Genomic DNA, 17,960 nt, shown 5'->3' with positions numbered 1-17,960 from the left:
ATCAAGAAAATGATTATTGTTTGTTTAAAGTCGCTGGAGTAGCTGGTTGTCTCGGGCACACCGAGAGCTTATACTTGCGCCAGATCCCGTCTGAGGAAATGGAAAGTAAAGGCGTTGTTTTTTTTTATGGAAGAAGCAGAGATTGCCAATATATATCGCTCGATTTATATCATGATATAAATCCGATATTTATTTTGAAAATATTATGATATTTTGACATTTTCGATACTCATTTTTCCAACTATGGTATTTTCAATATAAAAAGTATATTACTCACAGTAATATTGTTCACTTATTATTAAAAATCGGCAGAAAGTTATGTACTCTAGTTTTATGATGTACTAGCAAAAATACCCGCCGTTGCCTGGGTCAGTAATAATTATGAGAAAAAAATCGTTACTTGCTTTTGTTTTCTGGTTTAAGTGAAAGAATTTAAAACACATCTTTTTGGCGTGATTAAAAATCGAGTTTCTTCCTTACCCATAAAACTAATATAGCAATAGGTATAAAAAACAAAATAGTATTGATTTAGAAACGAAAGCACTATATTTAAGCATATACAAATTTCCAAAACATGAAATTAATCTTCCCATGTTTAAAAAGATTAATCTGTTGATACTTTTTTTTTTTAACATGGAGTCTAAAACCTTCTTTGTATTGCTATTGAAGTACGAAGTTTTAAAAAAAAATATAGCTGCGCTCGTAATCCCCTTATACTTGCTTTAGTTATTTTGGGAAATTTCAATCATTGTGGGCTCTTGGTGCGATTTTACCGAATTTGCGAGAGTTGTTTTGGGGGTACCTTCGATGATGCTCCCCCCCTTCTTTCCTTACTTTGTAAAACGATATTTTGTTTACATGGTGAAAGCTGAGAAACATTATGACGCAGTCTTCGGCTTCAAAAACAGCGACGTCGAAAAAAACTGCCAAATGCATCAGCTACGGAAATCTTTCTGCAAAAGTTTTGGCGATCTGCTGGTTGATTGGATAATGAGTAAGTGCTCAATCAGCATAATTAATAATAAAAACCATTAATTACATTAAAGTTCCGTTTAAATGGAAAATGATCAGCCACAAATCATATATTATTTGCCAATCTTGTGCAAAAATCTTACTTCAAGATTTGACTTGAGAAAAGCCTTGAACAATCACGAAAAGCAAAGAAAGTCAACAATACAACAATTGTCGCTATCGACAGGGAGTTGAGATGATACACTAAATACTGTATTGAGTTGAGGAAAGCCTTCGAACATGGATCTAAAAAGCTCATAACTCGTTTTTTATTCTACTTAGAAATTTCGAACAGGTGCCATCTTCAGCAGAAAAATCAGAGCTTTCGATGGACATATAATGTAAATATGTGCAAGTATTTTTTCATCCCCATATTAGAGAATTTATACGAAAATTGTATTTTATTGCCCCCCTAAGGGGGTTTTGCCCCCCATAACGGGACGAAAACTACCCTATGTGTTATTCTGATGCATAAGCTATATTATTGTTAAGTTTCATCCAAATCCATTCAGCAGTTTTTGCGTGAAAGAGTAACAAACATCCATACATCCATACAGACAAACTTTCGCATATATAATATTAGTAAGATTATATACATCATCAATACAACAAAGCAATATAATATTCCTTTTTTATTTCTATTTTATATTCATAAAATTATTAGTGATGTAACAATTTTAATTCATATTAAAAGCACCTAATTAAATATTAAACACTGCTCAGAAGAAAAAGAAAATGTCTCATGACCGTTCAGACTGTTATTAAAATGCATAGTATTTATTTCTGAATCATATAACTGTAAAAGTAGCTCACAGAAGAAAAATGAGTAAAACATCCAATGCTAATTTAACGCCATTAAAATTGATAGAAAAGTAAAATGAAATATTAGGTTAAAAAAAAGGTAAGAAACATTAATTTTAAGTCTACATACTGCAATTATAAAATAAGAAAATAAAGAGTGATTTGAGGATGTGCATTTACTATTTTCAAAACTTTAGTTCGTGCTGATTGAAAACATCAGATATACAGTCGGACCTCTATATGTCGCAGTAGCAAATTGCCGGGAAAAAATTCCATATATAGAAATTTCGATATATGGAAATGATCTTATTTTATCCTAAAAATCTCCTAAAACATTAAAATTAAAGCTAATTTTTGCTTATGAAACCCTATTTCTAATTTTTACGAGCATCAGATTAAATGAAACTTAATAATTAAAAAGTTAACAGAAATTACATATATTTTTGCGCCTTCATACATCTTCATTCTTCAGCAATTCAACATGATTCGCAATATAAGGGGGATTTTCGTTTTGACAATGTAATCGAGAGAAAATTAAAAAATCATTCTACCTAACTTGAATGATTTTTACTGAAGCTAAAAAGACTGGGAATGATAATCAACAGAGAAACGGGATAACTTGAAACTGATTTTACAATGTTTCTTGTTACAACTAAGATTTAAAATAAACTTGAGGGAATTCAAGAACTCCAGAACGGAACAACGACCTATCTACACCCCCCTCAACCCCAGATTCCTTATGAGTTTCGTAGCAACCTTTAGTGAACATAATTTTCTCCCCTAACCTTCAGTTTTCAAGAGACAAACAGTTAAAAGTGGGGGGGGGGGAAATGTACGAATGTCTCGAAAAAAATTTCGCCATGTAGAGATTTTTTCGATATATAGAAATAATTTTTCTATGTAAAGAACCTAGAAATTTGCCGGGATTTCGGTATATAGAAAATTTCGATACGTGAAAATTCGATATATGGAGGTTCGACTGTATATCAAAATATCACGATATTTTCAAACCCTGGGAAGAAGCTATCACCTTATCATTTAACTGCACTCATTCGACACTCAAACCATCTTTAAAACACCGAAGGAGGTCATTCCGATGAGGGAGATGAATCACTCACGTGGGGTCTTGCCTGGCCCTCTGTGCCAGGGGGTTCTGGCTGGAGTAGGGCACCAGTTCCAGGTTCCACACCTTGAGGGCGCTGGCAATCACCTGGACAGAGAAGTAGCCGCTGTCGTCCACATTGGACGAGGGTTGCTGGGGGGGAGAGACAATCGCCTATTATTTCGATGCAACATTGACTTTGGAAAAATGGTAGTAAGTGTGGTGTGTCGAACTTATCAAATTCCGCTATATATATATCCTAATCGTTGTGATGTCACTGGGGAAAACATTCTCTATTTGAGAGATATTCTCACCAATTCATTTTAAAAGCCAAGTGTAAACTAAATGAAAATGTTTTTACTCACTTGTACTTCTTTATTAATGAACTAGTGGCACCCTCACGGCTTCGCCCGTAATAGAAAAATTAAAGGTCTGTTGGTTCGCTTGTATATTTACAAATAATGTATAGTGAATTTTCTCGCCCATTGGCTTGTACCGACGTTACGGTTTCACGTTATGATCATTTCGTATCTCGTCAATTGGCTAGTGCCCATGTTACGGTTCCACGTTATGATAATTTCGTAATTTATGATAGTTTTTTTCTTAAAGTTGGAATAGAAAAAGAAGCACATCGAATGTTCGAAACATCGCTTCGAGGTGCACACCCCCATGCTACATACTAACTTTGTGCCGAATTTCATGAAAATCGGCCGAACGGTTTAGGCGCTATGCGCGTCACAGACATCCTACAGACATCCAGACATCCTCCGGACAGAGAGACTTTCTGCTTTATTATTAGTAACTAGTGATACCCGCACGGCTTCGCCCGTAATAGCAAATTAAAAGGTCTTTTGGTTAGCCTGTATATTTACAAATGATGTGTAGTGAATTTTCTCACCAATGGGCTTGTGCCCACCTTACGGTTCCACGTTATGATAATTTCGTATCTCGCCCATTGGCTTGTGCCCATGTTACGGTTCCACGTTATGATAATTTCGTAATTTATTCGTCCATCATATGATATTTTTTTCTTAAAATTGGAATAGAAAAATAACAAAATCGAATTTTCGAAACATCGCTTCGAGGTGCACACCCCCATGCTCTATACTAACTTTGTGCCAAATTTCATGAAAATCCGCCGAACGGTCTAGGCGCTATGCGCGTCACAGACATCCTACAGACATCCAGACATCCTCCGGACAGAGAGACTTTCAGCTTTATTATTAGTAAAGAAGATAAAGATAAGCAGTTAATCTTGTCCCTTAAAGGACGCTCGTTTCAAATCGCGTATCGGAAAAACGACTTGTAAACACCGGAACGACTTCGAACGACGTATTCGTCAGGAAGAAGGATGTGACCTCAGAGCACGAGCGGATGTGTGACGTAATCTCCCGATCAACTCGATTGTTCTGGAAAAATCCAGATTGGCTCTTACGTAAGCATATCCGAGTGACATGCCGCGTGTGCGGGGATAGGATATAAGCGGAAGGAATGAGAAGCAAATCACTCCTCTGTTCGCGTCTCTCATTTTCGACTGACGACAGTCTTATTTTTTTTAAGAGGATCGTTCGCTGTTGAAGCGACGTCCTGCACTGAGGAGATGGCTGTTAGGATTTCGCCATGAGAGTTAGAGACTTAAATTTTTTCAAAACATTTTAGAATAATTCTTGCTGGGGTGTCAAATATTTTTTAGGAAAGATGTTCTTTTGAAACATGAAGATTGATTTGAGTCTTGTTGAAATCCCTCTCATACTTGTTTATATCATTTACAGAAGTTTTTATGTCTTAGTTGTTGATTATTAGATTTATAAATAAAATGATTTAGCTTTTCAATTTGCATTCTGACATTTCATTCACTAGATAGCTACAGAAATGCGTAATAGAAAGGCATCTGCCAAACCTTTGGTGTTTACCTTCCTTGCGGGAGTTAGACCCAAATTGTTAGGTCGACGAGAGCAGAGCAGATTGGAACTGACTCCGCAGATGTTCGCATTGGCGGCATGCTCTGTATTGTATATGGTATTATGCATATAGTTAATGTAGTAATTAAAATAGTAAAGTCTAGTACTATAACGTCTGAATGAGCCAGGACTAGAAAAATCTTTAAAATTTTACATGACTTACCGGGCACGTTTGTCTAAAAGGTACATGCCCGAAAAAACTTTTACAGGCCCAGGTTTTTTTTTGATTGTATAATAATAAAAATATTTGAGTTTGTTGTCTAGTATTAATCACACAAAAAATTAATTTCACAGTTTTATATCTGAATCAAGAATTATTTCAATATACACCATAAAAAAAAGTTTAAATAAATAGTACATAATAAGTCATTAAAATAAAAAATACAGTAGAATACCTTTATAACGCCAACCTCTATAACGCAATTCTCTATAAACCGCACAACTTTTCAGAAGTAAACAATAAGTTTTGAAGCTTAAAAAATCTCGCTGTTTTGCCTTGCAAACATAAAAATGGTTAGGCAAATTAAATTTTGAATCAGTTTTTCATCTTTTGCTCTTAATTGAAAGCTTTTAAATGAAAATTAGCATTCACAGTGAAAGAAAATACCAGATGGTTCTTGAAAATGCGACTGTTATGCAAACCATGAAGCTAGCAGTAGTGCAGGATATTTCACTTTCTTGTAATAAAGAAACATATTTATTTGTGAATGGCTCGTTGTATAATTAGTGCTTTAATACTCACTACAGATAAAACTCATTCTGAAGTGCTAATATATAGATATATTTTGAATACTAGTTTAAAAATTTGCGAAATGACCTATATAACGCCAAAACCTGTATAACGCAAAAACTCTGGTCCCAAGGCGTGTGTAATAATGGTCTTCTACTGTACTTAATTTAAAAATTGTAATAATTACATGCCCAGCTGGGCACGTAAGGGTAAAAGATTCCTGCCCGATCGAAATTTTTACTTGCCCCGGGCATGTTGGGCAATGTAATTTTCAAGCCCTTGAATGAGCGTTTGCATGTCCCAGCGAGCATCGGTTCCATAAAAGAAATCATAACAGTAAAGCCGCTGTTTCAGTCGACCATCTCATTCCGTCGAACGAGAGTCTGGCAAAAGGGAAAGGACATTCCCCTTTTCGAACGAACCAACGGCAGAGAGCGGGACAATTTACTATGTGTTTCAGATGCAGAAAAATAAAATAAAACAGCCCAGGAGAAATTTTCACATCCACAAGGATCGTTTTCCTGTTCCTTCTACTATCCAAAATTTAAAAATATTCTTAATGCACAACAACAACAAGTGATGTCATGACAAAAGTAAACCCCGGGACAAAACCGAAAAGAAGGGTTCAAGACTTCTCGAAGCGAGAATTGGACACCGTGTGAAGCAAAGGTTTTGGAGAGTCATTTTTGCCTAGCCGTTTTCTCTCTAAATATATCTTCAGATGCTGTCATTGTCTGTGGCTGGTGACTGAACTTCAATCATTTAAATGACGAGATGGATTCATTTAAAGAATTAATATTAATGATCAAAAACTAATTTTACTCATAAAATTAAACTTAATAAAAACAAGTTTATTTAGTATTACAGTAGAATACCTTTATAATGCCAACGCAACTCTCTATGTAACGTAATTCTCTATAAACCACACAACTTTTCAGAAGTAAACAATAGATTTTAAGGTTAAAAAACAGCCCTGTTTTGCCTTGCAAACATAAAAATTGCTAGGAAAATTGAATTCTGAAATATAGTCTTTCATGTTTCCATCTTAGTTCAAAGCTTTTAAATGAAAATTAGTTTTCACAGTTAAAAAGAGAATACCTATGGCTCTTGAAAATGCAGCTGTTATGCAAAACTATGAAGCTAGTAGAACTGCAAAATAATTCACTTTCTTTTAATTGTGTAACATATTTATTTGTGAAGGACTCATTGTATAATGAGTGCTTTAATACTTACTATAGATAAAACTCATTCTGAAGTACTAATACATAGATATATTCTGAATATTAGTTTAAAAAATTTTCAAATGACCTATAGAACGCCAAAACCTGTATAATGCAAAAGCACTGGTCCCGAGGTGTGCGCTATAACGGTCTTCTACTGTACTAATGTTAAATTCTGAACACGCTGAAAAGAAGGTAAGGAAACATTGGGTGAATTTAAAGTTTTAAAAAAATGTATTCAACCTCGTGTCATCTTTTTCAGTCAAAGAAAAAAACCTTGAGAATAGAGTATGTTGGGGTAATAGTGATTTTTTTTAAACTGACTTCAAACATTTTAGGCATTCATTCATTATGTTACACTCCTAAAAATCCATGATATTTTAAACACTATGAGAAACACATCATTCAAGTTCATTTCATATTAGCAGGGGTTCGCTGTTGAAGCGGCATCCTGAACTTGGGAAATGGCTGTTAGGATTTCGCCATGAGAGTTAGGGACTAAAATTTTTTGAAACATTTTAGAATAATTATCGTTAGGGTGTCAAATATTTCTTGGAAAGATGTTCTTTTGGAACATGAAGATATTAATTTGAGTATTGATGAAATCCCTCATATTTGTCTATACCATTTACAGAAGTTTTTTATGTTTCACAGTTGTTAATTATTAGATTTATAAATAAAATGATTTAGCTTTTCAATTTGAGTTCTGACATTTCATTCACTAGATAGCTGATAGCCAAAAAATGTCTATTTGAAAAATATTCTCATCAATTCATTTTGAAAGCTGAGTGTAAACTAAATGTAAATGTCTTTTCTCACTTGTATTTCTTCAATAATGAAAAGGCAGTTAATCTTGTCCCTTATAGGACGCTCGTTTCAAATCGCGTATCGGAAAAACGACGTGTAAACACCGGAACGAATTGTAACGACGTGTCCGTCAGGAAGGAGGATGTGACCTCAGAGCACGAGCGGATGTGTGACGTAATCTCCCGATCAAGTCGATTGTTCTGGAAAAATCCAGATTGGCTCTTACGTAAGCATATCCGGAGTGACATGCCGCGTGTGCAGGGGTTGGATATGAGCGGAAGGAATGAGAAGGAAATCACTCCTCTGTTCGCGTTTCTCATTTTCGACTGATGATAGTCGTATTTTTTTTAAGAGGATCGTTCGCTGTTGAAGCGACGTCCTGCACTGAGGAGATGGCTGTTAGGATTTTGCCACGAGAGTTAGAGACTTAAATTTTTTCGAAACATTTTAGAATGATTATCGTTAGGGTGTCAAACATGTTTTGGAAAGATGTTCTTTTGGAACATGAAGATTGATTTGAGTATTGTTGAAATCCCTCATACTTGGTTATGCTATTTACTGAAGTTAAATTTTATTTACAGTTGTTAATTAATGGATTTATAAATAAAATGATTTAGCCTTTCAACTTGAATTCTGACATTTCATTCACTTGATCGCTACAGAAATGTGAAATAGAAAGGCATCTGCTAAACTTGGTGCTTACCTTCCTTACGGGAGTTAGACACAATTTGTTAGGTCAACAATAGCTACAGAAATGTATAATAGAAAGGCATCTGCTAAACCTTAGGAGTTTACATTCGTTACAGAAGTTGGACACGAAATGTTAGGTCAACATGTCCCCATCCGAATGGGATTCGCGAGGGAGAGAAGGGATACATTACCTGCATGAACCTCTGGTACTCGGAGGAGTGGGTCCCTCCTTCGGCCATCCTCCTCCTCTCCTCCTCGTCCGCCTGTCGGGCCAGCTGCCCCAGGTCGGGGGCCGTGAAGTAGGCCCCCTGCAGCAGGGCATTCAGGCAGTGCTGGGCACACAGGCTGCCCTCCTGCTGCAACACACAGAAACACACTTCAACATCGGGACGTCACAGGCATAGACTAATAATAAGAGTAGACCGAGCTTTCACAGACTTGCTGATGAAAAAATGGGTTCATGGATACATCATGTGACTGGTGGGAGGCTTGGCGGACACTTTGGCAGCATGGTTGCTAGATGGCAGGATTATCTATAGTTTGGCACTCGACATGTGTTTTAAGACGTAATGTGTTTCCATTATAATTTTTTTCCAGGTGCAGAGATTGAACTGTTTTACTTTTAGTTATGCATTATTTTGACATTAGTCATTAGTTTTTGATCAGTTTTCAGTCACTTTTATTTCATTTGGAACTGCTACGTCAGCGTCGGCGTGAACGTAATGGAGTGAACGTTTTGCGTTAACGCAAAAAATGTACTAATCGGTATCTTAAATTGAAATTGTGGGCAAAAATCTCACCGTTTGCCGATTCTTTTCGGGCGCTTGCATCTTTCATTGCTTAGAGAGTTATTGAAATGGACTAAAGAAAACGCACAGTACTATCTAAACGAAAAACTCACTATATTAACAAAATATTTACAGCCTAGAGTAACAAATTTACAAGTCGGACTCCATAAAAGATCATTCTTCCGTGTTCCATCAATTCTATTTATTTTATTTCTCGCGATCGTCGATCGTCTGCTACGATCAAGGCCCGCTGTTGCTAGGATATCCACCAGTCACATGGTTTGGTTTATGAGCAGCAAAAGGGTTGCCATAGCTCGGTCTACTCTTATTATTAGTCCATGGTCACAGGATAAATAAAACAACACACACTTCAGTAGAGATAAAACAAGGAATATAGACGGTGAAGCACCGTTTCCTACTGCCGCACAGTGGGGCGACCTTATAGTAATTTTGGACATTGGGTGGAAAATTAAACCATTCAGTATTGCCTTTTTACTGTCGAATTGATAAACTAAGAACATATTTCCACTGAACTTGCTACTTTTTAACATTATTACCGGAAGATAATACCTCGGATTCGAAGAACGAACTTGCTACTTCGTTAGTAGACGATTTAGTAAATAGTGGGTAACTTGTTTAAGAGCTTAACAGGTATAATGCTGTGATGTGCTGTGCTTTATGCGCCCCCTAATAAATAACTAAAACAGCCAAAAAAGTATCTTAGAAAATAAGAAAATTTTGGGGTTAATTTCCAAAGTATTTCGATTGTATTTTTGAATTACGAAAATCGCTAACAAAACTATTAAATCCCTTACATTGTAGAGAGTTTAAGCTTTTATAATCCAGTTTCAGTTCTTGCCTAAACCTGCCTATCCAAAGGATATTGACAATTAAACATATTTACATTTTTCAGTTGTTTATTTTTTATTGCAAGCCCTTTAAATTAAATCCCTCAGAGAATCAGTTTAATAATAATAATAGGGATAGCAATGGGGATGTATTTAACAACTCATTAACCAATTCCGAACCTCAGATTTCAAATTTGCGACCGAAGGCTTACGATTTGCAACAAGAAATGCCACAAGAAGTGAAGAATTTGCTTGAAGATGCATGTAATGGAAATTAGATACTAAATGCTTCATATTTCCATGAAATTTAGTTTTAATTGCTAATTACTTATGAAATGCGAGGAATTACTTATGAAATGCGAAGAAATGCGAGGTGGATTCAATACTAACAATATAGGAAAATGTTGGAATTTGACTTTTTTGCGCTTTTTTTTCAGCGGAAACAAAATGAGCACGCTTGCACTATAAAGATAACGTACAATTAATGTAGCCAGATTTTTCAAGCTAAAAACCAGGATACATGATGGGGGGGGGGGGGAGAGTAGTTTTTTTCTCCACAGGCTTAAATATTCTACTTAACAGAAAAATGTCGAGAAATAAGTCAAATGTACCAATGAAGAACTCAAGTTGAAAATAATTTAATAGTATTGATGTAAAGAATATTGCATCACACAACAAATTTATTAATCAAAACTATTATTTTCAGTTGTACTTGCTGTTAGAAGCAATTTTAAGAAGCAAATTCTTTAGTTTCGTTTAAAAATCTAGATTGTGTGTTACATATCTTGCATGACCGAATTTAAACAAAAAAAGCGGGACTTTTTCGACAAAGCTGGACTCTTTGGCGGGACAGTAAGACAAAAAGCGGGACATCTGGTCATATTACGTACAATAGATGACAAAAATGAAAAATTACTGCCCTTTACCTGCACACGGCAGTATACGTTTTTGAAGGGTCTACGATAAAAACATAAATAAAAAAACATATAATATGTACAGGTTAATATATATTAGGCTTTGCAGGGACCCATTTTAAAAACGTATAAATTGATGGAAAAAGGCATTAAACAGCTCTGTTTACCCGAAATAATTTTCTTGCTTTAGGTCCATTCGAAAGCTCGCAAAAAAAAAACCCTGGAGTTCATTTCCTTCCTTCAAATTTAAAAAAAAAAAAAAAAAAAAAAAAACAAGGCTGCGAAATCATCAGGAGAAAAGTTTTAAGCATTTTTAAGCCAAATGAAACATTATTTTCACATCAGAAAACGATCTCATTTTAAATCCACGTGAATAAAACCCTTCAAAAGGTTGTCACTTTTTTTTTCTCCGCTGTGTCTAAATAAAATTTTGTTTTTGTTTTGAGGGAAAAATGTCCCCCTCTGATTATTATTTGGCAATTTATCTTCGTTCTTTTTTTAGGATTTTAGTTGTATTTATGGAAGGTTGCGTTCAATTTATTCGGGAATTTGCCGTTTTCTTTCTTTAAGAATGATTACTTTGATGGGAAATTATCGGTATTGTTTTTTCTCTCATTGAAGCCTAATTGTTGAACATGCGTCAATCGACATAACTTTTAATTTTGAGGCAGACTGAGCAGAGCCTGGCAACGCAGATAGTGCTAATTCAAATACATGCGTATTTGGCAGCGTGGCTGCAATTTCATATTGGGGGGGTCCGATCATAGACAGAGTGTTTGAAAAAGAGCGAAATCTAGCCCGAAGACGAAGTCGTGAAATACGATATCGCTCGAAATCATGCGACCAAAGAGTCCTACTGATTTTGAAACATTTTAAACCATTCCCATTTGAACCAAGACGTCTCGCTGGGAACCAAATGATGAGTGTATTATTTTGTTGTAATATCATTTTTTTTTTTGGTGAAAATGACGTTTCTTAACGAAAAGAGAAAAAAGTTCTTTTATTCTCAAATTTGACATTCCTTATATTTTACAAAAAAGAAGGAAATGCATATTTTTCTTCGTACTGAAATTCGAGTTTTGTCGTACTGTATGAGCAGGAACAGGATGCGTAAAATTGACATTTTCATTAAACAATCTTTTTATCAAACAAATGCTTCCGGCGAGAAAGGCAGTCATTCAATGAAAAGGGCACTTTTTTTTCAAAAACGTATCGCAGCAGAAAAGTTGCTTTTTTCCCTTGATTTTTACGGTATGTAACTGCAATTCAAATATATTTTTTTTTAATTCTAAAAAGCTTTTTAGTATTTGTTTTTAAAAAAATGCTAAAAACTAAGAAAATTTGGATTTTTAACTCTAATCAAATTTTATTGCTCGAGGGAAATGATGGGAGCGATGTTTTGTAAGCTCGGTTCGTTTCCGTGACCGAATCTCGGTCAAACTTCAAAGCGAAGGGGGGGGGGAGGGGGGTATCGAAAAATACGAAAAGTGCTTTTTAGCCTGTTTTTGCTCCAAAATGTCTCCTAAGTTGACTTGTACGAAAAAAATAACGAAAAGTCGCATTAAAGTTTCCCATGAGCAAGCAGATACATTTAATATCACATTTAACTTGAGTGTATAAATGCTAAGACATAATCTGATTCACAACATTAACACACTACGTACCTGAGAAGGAATTAAGGAAAGAAAAAAAAAAAGACCTCATCACTCACTAGAACGTATAAAGGATTTCTAAAGCAATTTAGTTTTGTTGAACACTTTGATCATTGATTGAATGTTTTGTTTAGAAGTCAAATCTTGGGAAACGCACATTGTGGTTTCTAAATTTTAAGGTATCATTAATTGTGTACGGTATGGTTCAGCAGCCGAGTCATTCTTCCTCCTCTTACTTGCTTTCGAGGGAAATAATCTTTTGCAATTTAATATTGGATGCAAATAAGGATGACATTATTTATTTTCTACTTGTGATAGTGGCAAAAAATTAAATAAAAATGATAATAAGTTACCATTAAATTGATATATTTTATAATGCTTGATTGCTATCTTACTAGTTTATAAGAGATGTTTCTTTAGCAAACTTCTGTTCACAAGCAGATCTTGACAGTTTAAAGTTTAAACCATTATTATATCCTCCTTATGTGAAAAATAACTTTTTAAGTCAAATAGACAGCCCACGAAAACAAGATAAATTTCAAAAATGTTTAGAAGTCACTCGCACCAGGACCAGACTAAAGCCCTCCCCTTGGGTTGAATATCTCTTAGAATTTGACAAATTCATTTCCTGTTCCAGTGAGAAAATTACTGTACACAGTGCCCGCCACTAATAAAATCACTGGATTATAAAATCAGCTGCTTTATAGAATCAAATCTGGAAGAATAGAATCATTTCTATTTCAAAAGGTATATCCTTTAATAAAATCATCCTCGCCGTTTTATAAAATCAAACTTTTGGAGAGCATATGTTAATTCTTCTCTGAATAGAACAAGGATTTCATTATTTTTTGTTCAAGGATTTAAAACATTGCAGCACTAATAAAATAACAAATTCCACATAAAAAAAAAATGAAAAAATAAGGTTATGTTGTAAGTTTTCTTTCTTGGGGAGTTGAATGAAAAAAAAAAGAAAAAAAAATGAAGCAGCCTCAAGAGAATTGTTTCAGAGCCATATATTTAGTTGGTGCTGCCTGTTTCCACTTCGCAGAACTGTTTCGACAAGCAGCTCTGCTCATTCACCACTGAGTCAATCAGTTCGTGCTCATTCAGCTATCTACAAGGGTTGACAGCTCATTTCTACAATTGAGTTAAAATTGTTAGCTAGCAAGTCGTGACGACTTGAGTGTGAAAGATTAATTTGAAATTTAGAATAAGTATGACAAGCTTCTTAAATGTAGTTAGTGTGATGGTGCAATTAAATAAGGGATTTCTCAATCTTTACTTTCAAATTCTCTTATTCAAATGACAATAACTCAATATTTTAAAGACCCTTGTGAAATTTAAAAAATGTACCTTATATGTAAGTTAATATGTCAACTGTATTTTGCAACTGAACTAAAATAATACAACACAACTAGACTAAAAATAAAATACAACTAATTGTAATTTATTTCTTTTTTTAGAGTATTTATACTTAAAAACCTTTTATTTTTTTCAGTGCATGAGTGCTGCTTTATAAAATCAAATGTCCTCAACACGAATGTGATTTTAATAAGCGGCGGGCACTGTACTTATGTTAGAGGAATATTGTAAGGGCCCCTATCCAGCTGGGGTGCAGGACAGCTGCCCTATTTATCATTAGGCACAGGCCAAACATGGACATCTAACATTTTTGTGAAAACACCGCAAAAAATGGAGAGAGCAATTTAGTAAGAAACTCCACAGGGTTTAATTTATTAAAGTTTCACAACAGTACAAAATTTCTAATCATTTCATTTTATGCTATAGTAAAGAAAAATCCGCTTTAATTAGTATAGTATGAAATATCCTATTAATGTTGCAACGAGAAACGATATTCCGGATATTTTTCTGCCGACTTTTCCTACTACAAAAAGTGTCTGACATTCAGTCTAAAGGGGGATATTTCGATAATTGGGAATCTGGCGATCTCTCTTCATTGGCGTCAAATTTTGGCTCTAGCGCGTGCGCGAGAGGTATTTTTCTATGCAAATCTAAACAAAGAGACCAGACACATCTATTCACATAGGGTTACTATAAATCAGCAGGGTTACCAAAATAAAATTATTTACGCCAAAAATAAGACGACCGCGCCAGGTTCCCAATTATCGAAATATCCCCGTCTAAAGGAAGACTACGGAAGTGGACTTTCAAAATAAATTTCAACGAGCGACTCAAATTTAAAAAATAATAACAATAAAAAGGGGAATGACAACCTTGTGATACTTTCACAAAATATGTTCGGAGTGAGATGCATTTAAGCTCACTTTTAAAAAAAACGGAAAAAGTGGGAATGCGTTTTTGAATACGTTAATGGCGAGCTATTAAGATGATTTAATGACTCGCAACGATTCGGGCGTAACGCGATCGAGCTGATTAAAAACTCACCTTTTCGTGGAAAATAGCCTCCATGTCGGCGGAATAGCGTCACATTTTTGTCACCTAAATCCGCACATTTTCGGGAGGAAATGGATCGGCAGAAGCAAAAATTTTCCCACTTCCGAGATAAACTTTGCTAAAAATACAAACAGTGCGTGGACGGGAGAGAGCGCGAATCTTCCGCCCTCGTGGCGAGAAATAACCACGCCAAGTTTGCCAAGTGTTTTTTTACGACACGTTTAAATCGGCGCGTCTGTCTCCCACGTAAAAAATACTTGAATTAGAACTTTATTCCTCTTCTTCGCAGCTCCATTAAACTTTTATGTACGAGGAGAACACCTATTTTAAATAAAACTATGTGCTCGAATATATGTATCTTGCCAAATGCTTTACGACAAAGATTTATGCCCTCTATAGTGACCCTACATTGCCAAGGAAGACTTTATTGCCAAAGTTTAAGAAGTAAATCTTTAAATTAAAAACTTTCAAACTAAATCTCAAATGTTACTACAGTGAAACCCCTCCTAACGGACACCCCTCTTATGCGAACAATTTTTAATTCCCAGTTCCAATGCAAATAACATTATTAAACCCTTGTCCTGCGAACACCTGTATTGCGGACAAAAAAATTTGTCCCGTTAGTGTCCGCATTAGAGGGATTTTACTATATTTACAAGATAAGGTACATAAAAACAACAAAATTAATGTCTACGATCTCTTTACGTTGGATGGACCCATCCGATGAGACGAAATCTGTCTTGTCCGCTTGGTTTTACCTCTTTGGCAAGTTTCTCCAGTCGCCGCGAGGTGACGAATTCAAGCTCAAGAACTACGAATGGAGCCCAAACGCATTGGTAGGGCGTTGTACTTGAGCCAATCTTGCTGCCCAGAATTTCGGTACTTTCCAAATGAATTTATTTCAGAAAGGACATAAGTCCTACGGAAATCCATTGGATTTACGCCCTTTCTGAAATACTCGATTCAAATAGTTTTAAAAGTACTTAGGGACGCAAAAAGCATCCAAATTTCGAAAATTGTGGTTATTGTTTCCGAATTGATCAGATTTGTAATTTAGAACAAGCAGCGAAGATTTTGGATAGAACTGTTAGCATATCATTTTTGTTTTTATCTGATTTTTAGTAGCAGTCAATTAAGAAAATAATGTACATATTCATGCCATGACACCCTGAAGTCCCCCCGCACCTACGGTTTGCACGGTTCATCTGTTTTAGATATGGGAGAGTTTCCTCGACAAACGGGACTTCAGGGAGTTAAGCACCAACCCTACATACATATACAGTACACCCCAGAGGCGTAGCTAGACCCGACTTTCGGGGGGGGGGGGTTTCTTCTTTTATATATATATATATATATATATATATATATATATATATATATATATGTAAGTTTTTTTTGTATTAAAAAAAATAAGAGGGAGGTGAATCTTATATACTTTGGAATGGGGTGACCCAATTCCGATACGTGTGTCAAACAAAACAAAAGCAAAGTATTTTTTTTTTTAATGTTATGGAAAATTCAACTTTTTTTTCTTTTCCCTCCATTTAATTTAAAGTGGAATTTTCTAGCAACGTCTTGTCAAAACCAGTCTATCCAAATCAGGGAGAAATCAAACATCTGATGAGCGTGTTCCGTTCATGAAATTGCTTTTCACATCGTTATATTTATATGTTGCTTTTTATGTATTTACATTTATGCTAATTCTAAATCAGTTAATAAAATTTGAATTAAAAAAGTTAGGGAAGAAATATAGGCGGTAGAAAGTTATTCGCTCAAATGCATACCATCTGTTCTCCTCTCAAGTCTTTATTTTTAATTTTATTAGCTGCTTTAGAATTTACATAAATATCTATTTGAGAAAACAACAGCAATTTTCGGGTATTATAAACGGAAGTCTTTTCTATTTTCTACTTTTTAATCCAAACCAAGCTAACAGAAAAAATCTAGATCTATCTCTCGATTTTTTTTCTTTAATGTGAAATTCGAAATAGACAGATTCGACTGTATGCAATATTCCCACTGCGCGGCTCATAAAATTAAACATATTTAATAATTTGCAGAATCTATGACAAAGAAAGGCTGCATATACGTGGCTTTAACAAATCAATCTCATTTCTAAAGCAAAGTGTCAAATTTCACTCAATTATCAAAAAAATGTCTCAGCATAGGGAGGCGTCTTTATGCTAGAAGGAGCATATTTTCAATGGCATTGGGGGGGGGGGGGAGCGAAGTGAATTTTTGACCTTTGTTACTCAGAAAAAAGTCGTTTTGATGGTTTTTTCTTTTTCTTCTTTTTTTTCCCCTTTCTCTTCCCTCTTTTTTTTTTTTTTTGTGACTAAAGTTTCAGGGGGGGTTTTGTCCCCAAACCCCCCCCCCCTTAGCTACGCCCCTGGTACACCCTCATTTTATGCGGGTAAATTTTGATTTTACGCGGATGGTGGCATTGCAAACCAGATAAAAATTTTCCCCGCTTTCAAAATCCAACCCCCCCATGATGGCAAATAACACCTAATAAACTAAAAATCAGATAACTGCATTTTGGCGTTCTAGCCAAAAAGCAAGAACGGGCGGTCGGAGAAACCTTTTTGTGATTGATTCCAGAACTCTTTCCAGCAGTAAAAATATTAAACTCAAATAATTCAGAGCTGACTGCAAGACGAGCTTTCAAAAGTGACAAAGGAGAACGAAGCCAACGAGGATACTGACATCGAGGAGACACAAGTAAAAGCTTCTGCATAATTTTGAGCCATTCCTTGAGAATGGTAAATGATCTTTTTGATTTGTTAGTGAAGATCCTGCCATTTCAATGACGCGAGTGATCATGGATATGTTAATGTCCCACAAAGAACTATAGGTTATAACCAGCTGTTTTAAACAGCAAGTTAAATGGTTTCTTTGCATATGTATCAGAATAAGTACACATTTAACATGTCTTTATTTCTACACTATACTACTGTTTATACTTCATTCTAGTGCCGATGTATTTATCTACCACTAGAATGAAGTTTTTTTTTTTTCATC

The 17,960-nt window shown here is 35.2% G+C and overlaps 1 protein-coding gene across 1 annotated transcript in view; it reads right to left on the bottom strand.

Annotated features, from left to right (window-relative positions):
* LOC129225768 (ataxin-3-like) overlaps positions 1-15,089 on the bottom strand; it is a 50,660-nt gene extending 35,571 nt beyond the window's left edge. Inside the window, 3 exon segments of the mRNA XM_054860273.1 lie at positions 2,931-3,067; positions 8,514-8,678; positions 14,931-15,089. Coding sequence (XP_054716248.1) covers positions 2,931-3,067; positions 8,514-8,678; positions 14,931-14,954 — 326 coding nt within the window. The 5' untranslated portion in view covers positions 14,955-15,089.
* Positions 15,090-17,960: the final 2,871 nt, after the last annotated feature.

This window comes from Uloborus diversus, chromosome 7, assembly GCF_026930045.1.
Source record: "Uloborus diversus isolate 005 chromosome 7, Udiv.v.3.1, whole genome shotgun sequence".
NCBI lineage: Eukaryota > Metazoa > Arthropoda > Arachnida > Araneae > Uloboridae > Uloborus > Uloborus diversus.
This window is presented reverse-complemented; position numbering and strand designations above follow the sequence as displayed.